The sequence below is a fragment of the Cervus canadensis genome, chromosome 11 (assembly GCF_019320065.1).
Source record: "Cervus canadensis isolate Bull #8, Minnesota chromosome 11, ASM1932006v1, whole genome shotgun sequence".
Taxonomy (NCBI): domain Eukaryota; kingdom Metazoa; phylum Chordata; class Mammalia; order Artiodactyla; family Cervidae; genus Cervus; species Cervus canadensis.
In genome coordinates, this window is record NC_057396.1 from 3,983,841 (window position 1) to 4,003,949 (window position 20,109).

A 20,109-nucleotide genomic window follows, 5' to 3' on the forward strand; every position below is an offset into this window, starting at 1 on the left:
TCAGACATGAATGAAGCAATGGAGCACTCACGCACTTCTACTCTAATACTATAAAAAGCATCTTCCACAAACTTCCATAACTTTCTCATGCTATTCCCTTTACCCAGGAAGACCCTCTTTCATCTTAGGTCACTTTGTGAATTTCAGGCAAGAATACTGGAGTGGGTTGCCCTTTCCCACTGCAGGGAATCTTCCCAATGCAAGGATTGAACTCACGTCTCTTTTGTCCCCTGCATTGGCAGGTGGATTCTTTACCACTGTACCACCTGAGAAGCCCCTGACATACTTCCTACACCACATTAATAGTTTACTTATACGATCAGGCCCCAAATTAGTGTGTGCACTCTCAAGGAATAGTGACTCAGTTATCTTTGTATCCTCAGGACCAGCACTGGAAAGAGAAGGTACTCAATAAATATCTTCTACATCCTCAATGCCTACTTTCATGTATCATCCTACTTTATCAGAGTATTTTAAACATTTCCTCACAGACAGAAGGGAAGAAATAAACATCAAAAATTTTTAAAAATAAAAAAATAAACATCAAAAATTACTCTCAGGTTTGAATCCCGGAAGACAGAAACTGGTAGAAGTCAGGAGAAAGATCTAGTTTTGGAAAGAAAACAAACTCCATTGTAAATATGCTAAATTTGAGCTCAAAGCAGAATAACCAATTACACACTGATTTGTTTTTTCAATATTTGTTGGGTGTCTATCAGAAGCTGTGCCAGAAGATATAACAGTGAACGAGGTGCACACAGACATCTATCCTCAAGAGTTACTCTCTAGGAGAAAAGTATAAATGACAGGAAAATAAAGCCTGAGCATCGACACAGATTAGGATTAAAGGCAGCCCTTTGGAAGTGATGCTAATAGACATGAAAACTACAATATAAGTGAATATATACCTGTTCATACACTTGTACCATAGATCCTGCTAAGAGATAAATTTTTGAAGAAGAACCCCAAATAGAATGATTCTTCAGATTTTTATGTAGAACTGGTTCCAAATATGCTCCATATATTGTCTGTAATTGCTCTCTTTCTGGGTAACTAAAAAAAAAAGCATACAAGAAGTTGAAATAAATATTCTAAATTATTATTTTAATGTTAAGGTATAGAAGTGGTTTCCAAACTGTGTGGTTTTCAAACTGTGAGGCCTAGATATCTCCATGGTTTACTCAAGGGCTTAAGTCAGGCTCATGGTCCTTATTCTTACTTCAACTCAATCAGATCCCTAATTATCTGTTGTCAAATACTAAGTATTCTAATAGAGGATTCTAACAAAATTACTTAAAAACATAATTGTTTAAAAGACCACCGATTGTTGGAAAGGGCCAGAGGAAAAGTTTGCTTAAGAAAAATCATTTTCAATTAAGTATAGTCTATACAAAGAACAGTAATCCACCTTAGAACTACGGAAGTAGAAAACATCAAATAAAATCAACCTTTCCTCCCAAACCAAAATCTATTTCAATACAGCTTAAGCAGAGGCTGTAACATGTCTAAAGGAAGAATGTTAATGGATGGGAGCAGTTTAGCACGACAGCATAAAAAACAAGATTTGGAGGACTTCGCTGGTGGTCCAGTGGTTAAGACTCCATACTTTGACTGCACAGGGGCTCAGGTTCAATCCCTGGGCAGGAAATAAGATCCCACTTGTCATGTGCTGTGGTCAAAAAAAAAAAAAGCCTAAAACAGTACTGTGGTTACTAGAATATATGGATAAGTGTTATGGCATGTAAGTTATACCTCAGTAAAGTTATTTAAAAAAAAAAAGTTTTGTAAAGCAAAATATAACCAAGGATACAACGTCATAAAATTCCAGTTCATGTAACAATCATGGACCATGGAGATGGATGGGTATAACAGGATTAATATCTGTTGTTGTTGTTGTTTAGTTACTAAATCAGGGTTAACATTATAGGACACTAAATGTTCTAACTCTACCTTGTTCAGATATAAATTCTCTTTTTAGTTATCTTCATAAAATTTGATTGTATTTTTGCTTTATATAACCCATAAAACAGTTAAGCCTAAAACTCACCATTCAGATTCCTGACACTGACATTTAGAGACAATACAAAGTAGTTCTGTTTATTTCTATTACATAAGAAGCATCAATTAAAGCCTTCGTCACCCTAAATTACTGCTTACAGTTTAGGAAGGGTAGGAAAAAAATAATATCAGAACTTAAGTTGGACTATTTTTATATTCTATATTTTGAAGTAATATCATTAATTTTTCATAAAATGCAATACATAAGATGTCTCTCCACATCAAAAACAAAATTTTAATACAATGATACATACTCTATAGCACAAAGACGAACAATAGAAGTAAATCTGGTAGTAAGCTGATGTCTTCCCAGTCTTCCTCCAGCTGACATAGAAGCCACAATTTGAATATTTTCTAAACCAACCCATTCCAAATTTTCATCATAAAATCCTTGATATGTCAGTACCTATTTAAAAATAAATGTTTAAATGTTTTATGCTTAAGATTTTATAATATTTGTGTAAAACAATTGTTTCCAAATGAAATCATCCTCTAACTCAAAAATTTGACTGAAATATACTTTAATTCCTTATTTCATTAAAAATAATACGGTTCAAGATTCTGTATTCAATGTCACAAACAAATTTATGGCTACTGGCAAAGTGGTAGGACAAACTGGAGGTTGGAATTGACATATACACACTATATACATACAAAGTAGATAACAAGTAAGGATCTACTGCCTAGTACCAGAAAGTCTTCTCAGTACTCTTTAATGACCTGTATGGGAAAAGGATATAAAAAAGAGAAAATATATTCTATAACAGATTCACTAATGCACAGCAAAAACTAACACAGCATGTAAATCAAGTAGGAGCCAATAAATTTCTTTTTTAATTTAAAAACGACTGTTCAGTTAATGTTAGGTGAACTATGCTCATTTTTAAAATGCTTTTCAAAGTAAATATTAAAGTCCAGATCGTACTATTAATATAAATTTACTTGCAATTATCAAAAAAAAAAAGTGAAAAATCGGGAAAAATATAAGGACAACAGTTTGGGTTTTTTCTGTACATGTTTTAAAATATTCAGCAGTTACATAGAAAAGCAAAATGTGAACCTGATTACCAAGCCCAAATTTAGAATTTAGAGTTCCCAATGTGATATAAATCACATAAAGTAAACCTTCCACAATGACTGAGGCATGACTGAGGAAATATATTAATATAACTGTTTTTGGAAGAGTGTGTATGTAGAAGAATGAAGCCAAAACTTGCGCAACTCTAACACCATCTGCAGCTTCTGTTTTCAGGAGGGAAGGGCAGGTAAACAGTAGGGTAAAGGCAATTTCATTCGGGTGGAGAGGGAGGTGGGAGGGGGAATCGGGATGGGGAATACGTGTAAATCTATGGCTGATTCATGTCAATGTATGACAAAACCCACTGAAATGTTGTGAAGTAATTAGCCTCCAACTAATAAAAAATTAAAAAAAAATTTTTTTTAAAATTAAAAAAAATAAAATAAAATAAAATAAAATAGCATCTATATGTAATACTAATTTCTAGCTGTAGGAAGATCAAAGAAAGTAGCCCCAGGACAGGAATAAGGTGCTGCTTCAGGAGTTTAATTTCCATTTGATTTCCACAATGGTCCTAAGGAGGGAAGCAGATTTTCTATCTACAAGAACAGTTAATGAAATTAAGTTGTCTCCAATTATATCAAAACACTTCAAGTGCTAATCCCCACCTGCTGCAGGAAAGCTATCAGAGTGCTGGTGCCCCACTTGTCCAGCTTGGGCAGGTTGATGTCTTTCAGGTAGAGAACGAGCCTCTCGCAGTCTTTGGGTCTGTACACTCGGCCAGTGTTCGTGCTGATGACCATGCAGGTCTGGCTCAGTTTCTGCAGGAGGTGCTGGGAAGTGGTCTGTGTGCTACAGTGAACCGTGGCGATGTGAGTAGACCGGAGTCGGGAAAATGCATACCTGAGCAGCATCCTGTCAAAGACAAAACACTTGACTTCATGCATGCAACCAAAGAAATACTCTTCATATCCAAAATACAACTTCTATTATTCATTACATATTTATTTTCGGCTGTGCTGGGTCTTCACTGCTGCACATCCTTTTCTCTAGTTGCAGCAAGCAGGGACCACCCTAGTTGCGGTTTGCGGGCTTCTCTCTGTGGGGGCTTCTCGAGGTTGAGCACAGACTCTAGGACGCACAGGCTTCAGCAGCTGCAGCGCAGGGGCTTAGAAGCTGTGGTTCCCAAGCTCCAGAGCACAGGTTCAATAGTTGTGGCACAGAGCCTTAGTTGCTCTGCGGCATGTGGAATCTTCCTGGACCAGGGATTGCACCTATGTCTCCAGCACTGGCAGATGGATTCTTTACCACTAAGCTACCAGGGAAGACCCCAAGATTTCTAATTTTAAATATTCCATTACTAAATTATTACAATGTTGTTTAAGGAAAAAGTAGTAACAATAGATATGATTTCTACAACTATCCATAGCTACTAAACTAGATTTCTAAGTTTTAGACTGGAAAAAAATAAATTAATTAATTCGTATTTTAAGGCATTCTTGAGACTCAGAAAAAAAAAATCAAGGTTCACAAAAAATAATTTAGTTTGAAAAGGTATACATAAAACTATTTATGCATACATAATACATAAAACTATACATAAAAACTATTTATGTATACATAAAAAGTATACAAAAAATTGTGATAGATTTTCATATACTCTATGTGAAATTTTAATTCTTTGAAGTAAATGCTCCAAAGAGAATCATCTTACTTCTAAAAAAATGCTCAGTTCAGGTCAGTTGAGTTCAGTCACTCAGTCGTGTCTGACTCTTTGCGACCTCACGGACTGCAGCACACCAGGCTTCCCTACCCATCACCAACTCCTGGATATGAGTTTACTCAAACTCATATCCTGTGAGTCGGTGATGCCATCCAAAAAAAAGGTTCACATGCACTATTCATTTTGTTGTGATTGTATGCACAGATTTTTTTAAGGGTATCTTCTCAGATTTCTCTGATTCCATCAGAAAACATGTAACTTTGACAGGGAAATAAAGGACATATTTTTCTCTATAGTAATATTATTTTTACAAATAATGACAATAAAGAGGCCTTCATGAAAATGTACCTGCCATGTTAACCAAAAACACATAACAAAATCTGTTAAATTATTTTAGAACAGGAGAGATGCATAAATCCATTACAGGCATCTATTATTATTTTTCTGCTCTTACCCTTTGCCACATCCTTCTGGTCCAACAAGAATAAATGGCTGCTTAGTATCAGGACTTAACCACGGTTTGAAATAGTCTAGACCTCGCTGCATGTCAGGAGTCTGAATGACTGGAAGAGTTTGGCTATTGCTGAAATCATCAGCAGTCAAGTTTTCTGGCTTCTTCAGCACATAAGACGCCAACCGTCCCCTACTTGAGTCATAGTACGTGTCCAGTGGTTTGTGAGGATCTGGAGGAGATTCTCGTGCCCAGTTAAAAACCTTAAGAAGAAAAAGTTATGAAAGACTTTCATATACTCCAAAGAGAAAATGTGAAATTTTAATTCTTTAAAGTAAATGCTCCAAAGAGAATCATCTTACTTCTTAAAAAAGTTCACATGCACTGCCGCTGCTGCTGCTAAGTCACTTCAGTCGTGTTCAACTCTGTGCGACCCCAAAGACAGCAGCCCACCAGGCTCCCCCGTCCCTGGGATTCTCCAGGCAAGAATACTGGAGTGGGTTGCCATTTCCTTCTCCGTCACATGCACTAAACTTACTAAATATCCTTAATAATTATAGTAACATTTTATCTCACATATTATTCTCTAAATGATCATTCAAGCAAATAATAAAATTCATTTAGTCCACACATATAGTGTATAAACATATTCAACTTCCAATTGAGTTCTTATGAAAACTGAATTACAAATAACACAATGTAGGACTCCGAGACCCGTCGTTTCCAGTTTAACTGTCCATTGCATGGTCACCACCACTGCTCTCAACCTGTTCCTCTTTCAAAAACTGCCATCTATACAGACACATAGTAGAGAGTTAACCCTAATGCCACTCAACACCTTTAGTGACTTTTATTCTGTACAATAAGACACTGAGCGGTAACAATGAGAAGCATCTGGCAACAGAGGCAACAGATGGGCTACAGAAAGAAAAACACAACAGAGAAAGTAATAAAGGGTGGTATCAATGAAACAAAATGACAAAAATGCTGAAACATAATGTTGGAACCAACCCAAATGAATGTGTTCAATTATTTCAATGGAGGTCAAAAGGAAGAAATTCCTTAATATGTAGAATTTGACTTTATAAACAATGTAGCTGAAATGACTTTTGCCCTAAGTAAAGAAAAGATCTATGATGATTGCTCCATCTAAGCATTTATAACTGGAAAACTCTTCTGGTTAAAAAAATGATTAAAAATATGCTACTTTAGGATTAAAATGAATAAAATAACTATATTTATTCATATAGCTAAGAAGGTACAAAAATATCTAACAAAAAACATAGTTCAAACATTAGCCTATTAAAAAATCTTTCATAATTTTATTTATTTTTTAATTGAAGGATAATTGCTTTACAGGATTTTGTTTTCTGTCAAACCTCAACATGAATCAGCCATAGGTATACATATATCCCCTCCCTTTTGAACCTCCCTCCCGTCTCCCTCCCTATCCCCCCCTCTAGGCTGATACAGAGCCTCTGTTTTAGTTTCCTGAGCCAGACAGCAAATTCCCCTTGGCTATCTATTTTACATACTGTAACGTAAGTTTCTATGTTATTCTGTCCATACATCTCACCCTCTCCTCCTCTCTCTCCATGTCCATAAGTCTATTCTCTATGTCTGTTTCTCCACTGTTGCCCTGTAAATAAATTCTTCAGTACCATCTTTCAGTACCATTCTTCAGTACCATCTTCAGGATATATGCGTTAGTATAGGATATTTATCTTTCTTTTTCTGACTTACCTCACAGTGTATAATAGGCTCTAGGTTCATCCATCTCACTAGAACTGACACAAATGTGTTCCTTTTTACGACTGAGTAATATTCCATTGTGTATATGTACTACAACTTCTTTATCCAATCATCTGTCAATGAACATCTAGGTTGCTTCCATGTTCTAGCTATTGTAAACAGTGCTGCAAAGAACAATCGGATACATGTGTCTATTTCAATTTTGGTTTCCTCAGTGTATATGCCTAGGAGTGGGACTGCTGGGTGATACGGTGCTTTCATTCCTAGTTTTTAAAGGAATCTCCATACTGTCTTCCATTGTGGCTGTATCAATTCACATTCCCACCAACAGTGCAAGAGGATTCCCTTTCCTCCATACCCTATCCAGCGTTTATTGTTTGCACATTTTTTGATGATGATCATTCTGACTGGTGTGAGGTGATATCTCATGGCAGTTTTGACTTGCATTTCTCTAACAATGAGTGATGTTGAACATCTTTTCATGTGTTTGGTAGCCATCTGTATGTCTTCTTGGGAGAAATATCTGTTTAGGTCTTTTTCCCACTTTTTCAATGGGTTGTTACTCTGGTATTCAGTTGTATGTATATTTTGGAAATTAATCCTTTGTCAGTTGTTTCATTTGCTATCATTTTCTCCCATTCTGAGGATTATCTTTTCACCTTACTTATAGTTTCCTTTGCTGTGCAAAGCTTTTAAGTTTAACCAGGTCACACTTGTTTACTTTGGCTTTTATTTCCATTACTCTAGGAGATGGGTCATAGCGGATCTTGTGTTGATTTATGTTGACTGTTCTGCCTATGATTTCCTCTAACAGTTTTACAGTCTCTGGTCTGACATTTAGGTCTTTAATCCCTTTTGAGTTTATCTTTGTGCACAGTATTAAGAAGTGTTCTAACTTCATTCTTTTGCACGTAGCTGTCCAGTTTTCCCAGCACCACTTACTGAAGAGGGTGTCTTTGCCCCATTGTATATTCTTGTCTCCTTTGTCAAAAATCAGGAACCCATAGGTGCATGGGTTTATGTCTGGGCTTTCTATCTTGTTCCATTGGTCTGTATTTCTGTTTTGTGCCATTACCATACTGTCTTGATGACTGTAGCTTTGTAGTATAATCTGAAGTCATGACGGTTGATTCCTCCAGCTTCATTCTTCTTTCTCAAGACTGCTTTGGCTATTCAGGGTCTTCTGGGTTTCCACATGAATTGTGAAATTTTTGTTCTAGTTCTGTGAAAAATGCCATAAGTAATTTCATAGGCATCACACTGAAACTGTAGATCGCATTCAGTAGTATAGTCATTTTCACAATACTGATTCTTCTAACACAGGAACATGCAATATCTCTCCATCTGCTTATGTCATCATCTTTGATTTCTTTCATCAGTGTCTTGTAATTTTCTACATATATTCTTTTGCCTCCTTGGTTGTTAATTCCTAGATGTTCTATTCTTTTTGTTGAAATGGAGACTGGGATTGATTCCTCAATTTCTCTTTCTGATTATTCATTGTTAGTATATAGGAATGCAAGTGATTTCTGTATAGATTTTGTATCATGTGACTCTGCTAAATTCACCGATTAGATCTAGCATTTTCTGACAGTATATTTAGGGCTTTCTATGTATAGTATCATGTCATCTGCAAACAGTTATAGCTTTACTTCTTTTCCGATCTGGATTCATTCTATTTTTCTTCTCTGATTGCTGTAGCTAGGACTTCCAAAACTATGTTGAATAACATTGGTGAAAATGGACAACTTTGTCTTGTTCCTGATCTTAGGGGAAATGCTTTCAGTTTTTCACCATTGAGAATAATGTTTGCAGTGGTCTTATAATATATGGTCTTTACTATGTTGAGGTAGGTTCATTCTATGCCCATTTTTGGAAGAGTCTTAATCATAAATGGGTACTGATACGTGTCAAAGGTTTTTGCTGCATCTATTGAGAGTAAGCACAAGCTGGAATCAAGATTGCCTAGAAAAATATCATTAACTTCAGATATGCAGATGACACCACCCTTATGGCAGAAAGCAAAGAACTAAAGAGCCTCTTGATGAAAGTCAAAGAGGAGAGTGAAAAAGTTGGCTTAAAACTCAACATTCAGAAAATTAAGATCATGGCATTTAGTCCCATCACTTGATGGCAAATAGATGGGAAACAATGGAAACAGTGACAGACTTTATTTTCTTGAGCTCCAAAATCACTGCAGATGGTGACCGCAGCCAGGAAATTAAAAGACGCTTACTCCTTAGAAGAAAAGTTATGACCAACCAAGACAGCATATGATAAAGCAGAGACATTACTTTGCCAACAAAGTTCCGTCTGGTTAAAGCTATGGTTTTTCCAGTAGTCACTATGGACATGAGAGTTGGACTAAAAGCAAGCTGAGTGCTGAAGAATTGATGCTTTTGAACTGTGGTGTTGGAAAAGACTCTTGAGAGTCACTTGGACAGCAAGGAGATCCAGCCAGTCCATCCAAAAGGAAATCAGTCCTGAATATCCACTGTAAGGGCTGATGCTGAAGCTGAAACTCCCATTACTTTGGCCACCCAATGCAAAGAACTGACTTGCTGGAAAAGACCCTGATGCTGGGAAAGACTGAAGGCAGGAGGAGGAGGGGATGACAGAAGATGAGATGGTTGGATGGTATCACCGACTCAATGGACATGAGTTTGAGTAAACTCCGGGAGTTGGTGATGGACAGGGAAGCCCGGCGTGCTGCATGCAGTCCATGGGTCGTAAAGAGCTGGACACGACTGAGCAACTGAACTGAACTGAACTGAGATTATCATATGGTTTTATCATTCAATTTGTTAATATGGTGTATCACGTGGATTGATTTGTGTATACCGAAGAATCCTTGTATCTCTGAAATAAACTCAACTTGATCATGGTGTATAAGCTTTTTAATGTGTTGTTGAATTCTGTTTCCAAAAATTTTGTAGAAGGTTTTTGCATCTATGTTCATCAGTGATACTGGCCTGTAGTTTTCTTTTTTTGTGTTGTCTTTGCCTGGTTTGGGTGTCAGGGTAATGGTGGCCTCATAGAATGAGTTCAGAAGTACTCTTACCTCTGCAATTTTTTGAAAGAATTTTATAAGAATAGGCATTAGCTCTTCTCTAAATGTTTGACAGAATTCACCTGTGAAGCCATTTGGTCCTCGACTTTTATCTTTTGAGAGATATTTGATCACAGCTTCAATTTCAGTGCTTGTAACTGGGTTGCTCATAGTTCCCATTTCTTCTTGGTTCAGTCTGGGAAAATTGAACTTTTCTAAGAATCTATCCATTTCTTCCAGCTTATCCATTTTATTGCCATATAGTTGTTCATAATAGTCTCTTATATTCCTTTGTATTTCTGCATTGTCTGTTGTAACCTCTCCTTTTTCATTTCTAATTATGTTGATTTAATTATTTTTTTCTTGGAGAGTCTAGCTAAAGGTTTGTCAATTTTGTTTATCCTCTCAAAGAACCAACTTCTAGTTTTATTAACCTTTACTACTGTTTCTTTCATTTCCTTTTCACTTATTTCTGCTGTGATTTTTATGATTTCTTTCCTTCTGCTAATTTTGGGGTGTTTTTGTCCTTTTTCCAGCTGTTTTAGGCATAAGGTTAGACGGTCTATTCAATGTTTCTCTTGTTTCTTGAGTTAGGATTGTATTGCCATAATCTTCCCTCTTAGAACTGCTTTTGCTGTAACCTTGAAAGAAAAGCTATGGCCAGCCTAAACAGCACATTAAAAAGCAGTAACATTACTTTGCCAACAAAGGTCCATCTAGTCAAAGCTATGGTCTTTCCAGTAGTCACGTATGAATGTGAAAGTTGGACTATAAAGAAAGCTGAGCACTGAAGAATTGATGCTTTTGCACTGTGGATCTTGAGAGTCCCCTGGACTGCGAAAAGATCAAACCAGTACACCCTAAAGGAAATCAGTTCTGAAAATCCACTGGGAAGGATGATGCTGAAGCTGAAACTCCAATACTTTGTCCACCTGATGCAAAGAACTGACTCCTTGGAAAAGACCCTGATATGAGGAAAAACTGAAGGCAGGAGGATAAGAGGAGAACAGAGGATGAGATGTTTGGATGTCATCACCGACTTGCACATGAGTATGAGCAGGCTACAGAAGTTTGTGATGGGCAGGGAAGCCTGGTGTGCTGCAGTCCATGGGCTCACAAAGAGACGGACACGACTGAGTGACAGACTGAACTGATAGGTTTCGAGTTGTGTTTTCACTGTTATTTATTTCTAGGAATTTTTTTATTTCCCTTTTAATTTCTTCAGTAACCTATTCATTATTTAGAAACACATTGTTTAATCTCCATGTCTCTGTTTCTTACAGTTTTTTTTCTTGTAATTGATATCTAGTCTCATAGTGTTGTGGTAGGAGAAGATGCCTGATACAATTTCAATTTTCTTAAATTTACTGAGGTTTGACTTGTGACCCATGATATGGTCTATCCAGGAGAATGTTCCATGGGCACTTGAGAAGAAGGTGTATTCTTCTGCATTTGGATGGAATGTCCTGAAGATTCCAATGAGATCCATCTCATCTAATGTATCATTTAAGATTTAATGTTTCCTTATTAATTTTGTTTTGATGATCTGTCGATTACTGTGAGTGGGGTGTTAATGTCTCCTACTATTACTGTGTTACTGTCAATTTCTCCTTTTATGTCTGTTAGTGTTTGTCCTATGTATTGAGGTGCTCCTATGTTGGGTGCATAGATACTTACCATTGTTGTCTCTTCCTCTTGAATTGATCCCTTGATCATTTTGTGTGTCCTTCATTATCTCCTGAAATATTCTTTACGTTCTACTTTGTCTGATATGAGAATTGCTATTCCAGCTTTCTTTTGCTTCCCATTTGCATGGAATAACTTTTTCCATCCTCTCACTTTCAGTCTATATGTGTCTTTAGGTCTGAAGTGGGTTTCTTATAGACAGTATATAAATGGGTCTTGTTTTTGTATCCATTCGGTCAGTCTGTGTCTTTAGGTTGGAGCATTTAATCCGTTTACATTTAAAGTAATTACCAATATATATGTTCCTACTGCCATTTTCTTAATTGTTTGGTTTTTGCTTTTGTAGACTTTTTCTTCTATTTCCTGACTTTATAAGTCCCTTTAACATTTGTTGTAAAGCTGATTTAGTGATACTGAATTCTCTTAATGTTTCCTTGTCTGAAAAACTTTCAATTTCTCCATCAATTTTGAATGAGATCCTTGCCAGGTGCAGTAATCTTGGTTGTAGATTTTTCCCTTTCAGTACTTTAAATATATCCTGCCATTCCCTTCTGGCCTGCGGAGTCTCTGCTGAATGATCAGCTGTTAAAGGTATGGAGTTTCCCTTGTATGTTACTTGTTGCTTTTCCCTTGCTGCTTTTAAAATGCTTTCTTTGTGTTTAGTCCTTGTTAGTTTGATTAATGTGTCTTGGCATGTTTCTCCTTGGGGACATACAGTTTATGCTGCAGGGGACTCTTTGCATCTCTTGGACTTGATTGACTATTTCCTTTTCCATGTTGGGAAATTTTTCAACTATAATCTCTTCAAAATTTTTCTCATACCCTTTCTTTTTCTCTTCTCCTGGGACCCCTATAATTCAAATGTTGGTGCATTTAATATTATCTCAGATGTCTCTGAGACCATCCTCAGTTCTTTTCATTCTTTTTATTCTGCTCTTCAGAAGTTATTTCCACCATTTTACCTTCCAGCTCACTGATTCATTCTTGTGCTTCAGATATTCTGCTATTGATTCCTTCTAGAGTATTTTTAATTTCAGTAATTTTGTTGTTTGTCTCTGTATGTTTACTCTTTAATCCTTGTAGGTATTTGTTAATTGATTCTTGCATTTTCTCCATTCTGTTTTCAAGGTTTTTGGTCATCTTTACCATCATTATTCTGAATTGGTCATCTTTTTCAGGTAGTTTGCTTATTTCCTCTTCAGTTACTTGAACATCTGTGCTTCTAGTTTGTTCCTTCATTTGTGCAGTATTTTTCTGCCTTTTCAGTTTTTTTTTAATTTATTTAATCGGAGGCTAATTAATTTACAATATTGTAGTGGTTTTTGCCATACATTGACATGAATCAGCCACGGGTGTACATGTGTTCTTCATCCTGAACCCCCCTCCCACCTCCCTCCCCACTCCATCCCTCTGAGTCATCCCAGTGCACCAGCCCCGAGCACTTGTCTCATGCATCCAACCTGGACTGGCGATCTGTTTCACACATAATACACGTCTCAATGCTATTCTCTCAGATCATCCCACCCTCGCCCTCTCCCACAGCGTCCAAAAGACTGTTCTATACATCTGTGTCTCTTTTGCTGTCTCTCATATAGGGTTATCGGTACCATCTTTCTAAATTCCATATAGATGTGTTAGTATACTGTATTGGTGTTTTTCTTTCTGACTTACTTCACTCTGTATAATAGGCTCCAGTTTCATCCACCTCATTAGAACTGATTCAAATGTATTCTTCTTTTTAAACTTATTGTGTGCGAGGTCTCCTTCTCCCAGGCTTCAAAGTTGAATTCTTTCTTCCTTTTGGTTTCTGCCCTCCTTAGGTTGGTCCAGTGGTTTGTGTAAGCTTCATTACACAGTGAGATTTGTGCTGAGGTTTTTTCTTCCCCCCTCTGATGGGCAGGGTTGAGTGTGGTGATAATCCCGTCTGCTGATGATTGGGTTTGTATTTTTGTCTTGTTTTTGTTTGCTACTGGTGGTTGGTCTTGTATTCAAGTTGCTTCCTTTGTGGGAGTCCTTAATATTTGATACTCCCTAGAGTCCGAGGGATGGCGGAGCCTGGTGGGCTGCCGTCTATGGGGTCACACAGAGTCGGCCACGACTGAAGCGACTTAGCAGCAGCAGCAGCAGCAGCAGCAGGGTTAGGAGTTCTCTGGTAGTCTAGGTCTTGGAGTCAGGGCTCCCACTCTAAAGGCTCAGGGCTTGGTCTGTGGCTGGCTGTCTTCTTCCCGCTGATCCTCACTCACTTCCTCAGGGTTTGAGGTGTGTGTGTGGCTACAGGAAGGTCTGACATGGTTGGGCTCTTTGGCTCTTCTGGATTTCTCCTGGCAGCCACACTTGGATTCCTCAGCTCCGGACTGGTGGTTTATAATCAAGGACATAATCCAGGAACAGACAGCCAAGTGGAAAAGAGGTACAGGGCAGGGTGTATGAAAATTCCATTTCTGTCCAGGATGCCAATCTCCCTCCACCGCCACTACTCAAGGGAGCTGCTCACCAAACACCAACCCCAGTTATTTTATAAAATGTTAATAACACCATAAAATACCATAAACTAATTCAAAGAAGAAAATAAATATATATGTACCTATGTACTTATACCGATGGTCCCCGACTTAAAATGGCTTTACCTATGATTTTTCATGTTTACAACAGGGAAAAAGTGATAAGCATTCAGTAAAAACCATACTTTGAATTTTGATCTTTTCCCAGACTAGTGACACGTGGTATGATAGTGTCCTGTGATGCAGGGCAGCAGCAGTGCATGGAAGCAAACTGCAACTCATAGGCAGCCACACAATCACCAGGGTAAACAACTGATATGCTTAAAACCACACTGTCTTTCACTTTCTGCATCGTAGTTGAGAAATTACACACTATTCAACACTTTATTATAAAGGAGACTTTGTGTTAGATGATTTTGCCCGACAGTAGGCTAACATTCTTAGCACTTTGAGATAGACTATATTAAGTCATGATATTTGATAGGTTAGAGGAGGTAAATGCATTTTCAACTTAGGATACTTTCAACTTATGATGAGTTTATCTGGCTGTAATCCCATCATAACTCAAAGAAGATCTGTATATAATAAATGTATTCATGCATACTCAGTGGACTCTTTGAGACCCCATGCACTGTGGTCCGCCAGGCTCCTCTGTCTACAGGATTTTTCAGGAAGGAATACTGGAGTGGGTTGCCATTTCCTCCTCCAGGGGATCTTCCTCATTCAGGGATGGAACCCTCATCTCCCATTCTCCTGCATTGGCAGGCAGATTCTGTATCACTGAACCACCTGGGAAGTCCATTCTAAATAGAGTCTGAGCCTTCTCAATCTATACCTTTATTCACATTTGACAGGCCAAAGTGCAAATGTGGAAGCAGCACATTTCAAAATATGCAGTCAGAGAGCTAGAGACTCCTTTGAGGTTTCTCAGAAGTGATAGTGGCAGTGAGAGAGGAAGACTTAGGAGCTTCCTACTCTACCTGGAGCACGTCAGTTTGCTCTGTTTTATTAAATATTGTGCTTCTAAGTATAATTTCTTTTCAGAAAGAATCCCACCCCTTAGTCTTATTAAACAGTGGTTTAAGAGAATCAAATAAAGTAATAATACATAGTATTTTGGCTTCATAATTTTTAATTATCTTTCTCCAAAAAAAAATAAAAATCCTTCCTATGAAGTAAAATTGGCCCACTTTTTTTTAACTTTTCATTTTGCATTGGGGTATCGCCAATTAACAGTGCTATGACAGCTTCAGGTGAGCAGTGAAGTGATTCAGCCATATATAGAGATATATCCATTCTCCCTCAAACTCCACTCCCGTCAAGGCTGAAAATTAGTCTGCTTTTAAAGACAGGTCAGCAGCCAACGTTGCTGAGTGGTTATTATTTGTTTCCAAGTGCACTTTACATTGATCATCTCATTTAGTCACATTTAACATCCCTCTGAAGAACCATTTCACTATAACACTGTCATTGTTTAGTCACTAAGTCATATCTGACTCTTCTGAGACTGCATGGACTGCAGCCCACCAGGCTCCTCTGTCCACAGGATTTCCCCAGCAAGAATACTGGAGTGGGTTTCCACTTCCTTCACCAGGGGTTCTTCCCAATCCAGGGATCCAACTAGCTTCTCCTGCATTGGCAGGCAGTTTCTTTACCACTGAGTCACCAGGGAAGCCAAATATAACTGTATTATTATCGTATTAAATGCATAACTTCAAAATGCTATACCCAGGACTTCCCAGGTGGCACTAGTAGTAAAGAACCCACCTGCCAATGCAGGTAGAGGTAAGAGACGCAGGTTCGATCCCTGGGTTGAGAAGATCCCATGGAGGAGGTCATGGCAACCCACTCCAGTATTCTTGACTGGAGAATCCCACGGACAGAGGAGCCTGGCAGACCACCTCCATCGGGGTGCACAGAGTCAGACATGACTGAAGTGACTTATTAGAACACATGCATGCACACACCCAGGGTCAATGAAAATTAACAAAAAATGTTGATTAAACATAGGCTTTAAATGTGTACTACCTCTTTGGTGAATTCCAGACGTGACTTCAAGTTCAGATTTCCACCAAGACCCCTTATGAGATTAATAATAAATTGATCATGATCTCTGCATCCATGTAGATGTGACAATCCATTCATCACAGTTCCAACCAAACTTGTTTCTACCACATAGTCATTCTGTTGATTAAAATCCATATTACAGACAAAGGGAAAACATTAACAAGTAAATTAGCATCATACACAGATTGTTTACTCATCTTTTCAAGGATCATATTTAAATTTATCCCACTACTCAAGTTCTAGAAAGTTTAGATTTCAACTTATACATAAACATTGAAAATAAAAAGTAATCATAAAAATACAAATGTGTATTTCTAGCCATAAGTGTGAGTCCTCAAATAGATACACAGTTTGCTTATTTCCTAAACCTGAAAAAAAATTTTTAAAAAGGTAAATCAATGAACATCTGTCTAAACATAACAGTTCCTCATTTCCTCTTGATAATTAAAAAAGAAGCTAGACACCTCAACTAGAGAGTAGCCCCTGCTCACCACAACTAGAGAAAGCCCATACACAGCAACAAAGACACAGCACAGAGGCAAAGTCTAGATTAATGGTTCTGGACCACAAAATGTTAGTAAAGGCAGGCTTAAAAACAATTTGGAGCTTTTCCTCTATACAGAATTTTAAAATGAAACTTTTGGACTCAGGTGGTATGGATTATTAAGATCCATGGGCCTCTGGGGCCCTATATAGTTAACTGGGAAAACCAATCATAGTTAGAATCTGTATGTAGTGCTAGGTAGCTTTTTTTTTAAGGGAGAATTAAACAGAGCACTTGTTTTAATGGAAGTCAACTCTAACGGACATACTGCGCTATGTTAAGTTGCTTCTGTCATGTCCAACTCTTTGCAACCCCGTGGACTGTAACCTTCCAGGCTCCTCTGTCCATGGGATTTTCCAGGCAAGAATACTGGAGTGGATTGCCATTTCCTTCTCCAGAAGTCTAATAGAGGAAATGGTTAATTCATTTGTGGTAGAAGTTATAGAGCAGAAAAAGAGGGTGTTTTGAGAAAGGATAACTCAGGTTGAGGACTCAAGGTGTCCTTAAGGAAGATGACAATTGCTAATATTTGAAGAGTGAGACCTATCTGGCATACGGAGAACTCAGCATATGCAATGGTAAGCAATGGGCACACTTAAGGAATTAAAAGAAGCAGATGCCTGAACAAGCAAAGACAGAGTGATTCAAGACAGAGAGGCAGGCAAGGCCAGAGTATGTGGAATTGCATAGGCCATGATAAGGAGTGCAAATTGTATCTTCAGTGCCTTTAAACTTCAAGTAAGAGAATAAAATGACTAAATTTACATTTTAAAAAATCTCTCTGCCTGAATAATAAATAATTTTCAAAGAACAGAAATAGGAGGGGAAAAGGGGGGAAAACAGAAGGAGATGAATAGAAATCCAGCCGCTTAGGCCATACTGAGTTCTAAGCTTTTTCTAAGATAAAGGAAAAGGTAACTGACATATTTTCCTCTAGATTGTCTAATTTGCTAAATATAAGAAAGTAAAGCTCTAGTTATAAATAAAATCTAGTTTCTTGACTAGAGCATTCATTACATATCTCTCAGAATCTGAACATGGTAAACAAAGCACAGAATAAAGAAAGAAGGAACACTCAACACATAAAATCTCAAACAAGAACAAGGAGCTGAGAATAGTTTATTTTCTCACTAAATCTTTAGTATCCACGCTATGGTTTAATAATATTATCCTGTCATCATGTCTGTAGTCACAAATCCCAAACAGGGGAGAGTCAAAGAGTCAATACATTCTATGCAGTGCTACATCTTCTCATTCTAACACTGACAGCATGCAAGCTGATGACTTCAAGGCATCTGCACTGGAAGGCCTAGTTAGGTTTATATGTTTTATATTCACAAAATAACAACACATCTACTGAAAAGGTGCTATAAACACAGGCATCAGTTATTTAACTAAGCTCATATATTCATTTTTCTAAGCTTTTTTTTTAATGTGGACTGTTTTTAGTCTTTATCGAATTTGTTAAAACACTGCTTCTGTTTCATGTTTTTTGTTTTGGCCATGAGGCATGTGGGGTCTCACTTGGCTTCCCAGGCAGGAATCAAAAGTATACCCCTTGCAGTGGAAGGTGAAGTCCCAACCACTGGACTGGCAGGGAACTCCCAAGCTCGTGTACGCTTATTCACCACATTGTTATTAACGAAAATTTGCTTCTGGGGATACAATAAGGAATACAACAGGCTTAATCTTTGCCTTCAAGGTGCTTGCAGTTGCATGAAAGCAATTATAGTTGAAAGACATAGTACACTGCTGCAGAAGCACAAGGAGGCAGACATTTCGGTGGGACTGAGGGCTAGGGGAGTGGCCCTTCCCTGAAGTCTCCAGGGAAACCTATCTCATTTGTGCCATTTCTCCCAAGTCCCTAGTCCTCCAGCATTCACCTTTACAAAGTAAGAAAAGAAAAGAGTTTAGAAAACTAAAGTGAAATTGCCATTTCTCTAAATGATTTGCCCAACCCTGAAGTACTGACCTCTAAATTAAGTTCATATCAACAATCACCTTTAAAAAACTCATTGCTATTTGTTTTCTCTATTTTTATATGTTTATTTTTTTATACAAGCAATGACATAAGAAAGAAATCAAAATTTGAAAAGATCATGTAAGTACATGAATATTGTCTTCTTTGCATGCAAAACTCCTATTTGTGCTTCAAATTCAAAATTAAATGTCATCTCCTTTAAACCTCTCCTAGAAAGCAGCAATACTCTCTGCATCCTGTTATATTGTGATTATCTTTTTCCACGTCACTTTCCTCTGCGACACAAACCCTTCTCAGTGAAAGGGACTGTCCTATTAATGTTCACCTGGCAAAGTTTCATCAAGGGCATCTATTTTATAAGCAATAAATTTTTGCTAAATAAACGTTTCAATAATATTATAAATAACTCATCATCCTTTCTCTAATATTGTCATTATTTTTAGCATGATATATAGGCAGGTGTTTATTGACATAGTAAAATGTGGCAGAATGATCGTTTTACTAGTAAAACTTCAAAAGGCATTCTAATTTTCAAGATTTTTAGGTAAGTATTGCAAGGTATCATGGACGGAAGAATTAAAGTATTTTAAGACTTAACACAATGAAAGTTATACCATGAAATACAGTGGGAGAGCAGTGAAGACACCTACCCTTCACTCCACCCCCACATTCTGTCAGAACGCTACTAAAAGGAGGTTAAATGTAAGCAATAGTCAGTCATTATACTTTTTGCCTAAATAATTATGAAATATTATAATTATCTTACCTGTTTTAGAACCCACTGTAATGCCTTTTCAAAATAATCCCCAATCCAGTTTTCAAGATTATTCCTATATGTAGGAGGCTGACTCCTCAACCAAGATTTTATCAGAGAATTAAGATCTGTCTCTTCATCACTGAAACATATTAACAAACATTAAAAATTGTTGAGGAGTAAATCATAAATTTACTTTATGAAATCATAAATTTCAAAATAAATTTCTGCTCCAATAAACATTGTTCTACATATGTACTCTATCTGCTAGTATACAAGAGTTCATTTTAGTTACTTTTGTATATGTCCGTGTGTATATACTACTTCTAACTTCTACATATATAAGCACATATAAGTGTGTGTATATATATACATATGTCATTTCCTATAAAATAAAGCAAATAAACCTCATCTATATCATTGTAAAGTTAATGAAGAATTACACATCTACAAGTTAGCCACAAAGTGGTCTAAACCATTCCTACCCAAAGTGGCGTCTACAGAATCCCAAGTACCATCCCAGAC

At 37.3% G+C, this 20,109-nt stretch overlaps 1 protein-coding gene across 3 annotated transcripts in view; it reads right to left on the reverse strand.

Moving 5' to 3' along the window:
* The window catches only part of DYNC2H1 (dynein cytoplasmic 2 heavy chain 1), a 388,761-nt gene that overhangs the window by 283,570 nt on the left and 85,082 nt on the right, over window positions 1–20,109 (reverse strand). For all 3 annotated transcript variants that reach the window (XM_043481063.1, XM_043481062.1, XM_043481064.1), the window contains 6 exons: window positions 19,597–19,726; window positions 16,267–16,422; window positions 5,254–5,513; window positions 3,745–3,991; window positions 2,313–2,464; window positions 909–1,053 (listed from right to left, as the gene is read on the reverse strand). In XM_043481063.1, coding sequence (XP_043336998.1) covers window positions 909–1,053; window positions 2,313–2,464; window positions 3,745–3,991; window positions 5,254–5,513; window positions 16,267–16,422; window positions 19,597–19,726 — 1,090 coding nt within the window. The remainder of the gene's footprint in view (window positions 1–908; window positions 1,054–2,312; window positions 2,465–3,744; window positions 3,992–5,253; window positions 5,514–16,266; window positions 16,423–19,596; window positions 19,727–20,109) is intronic.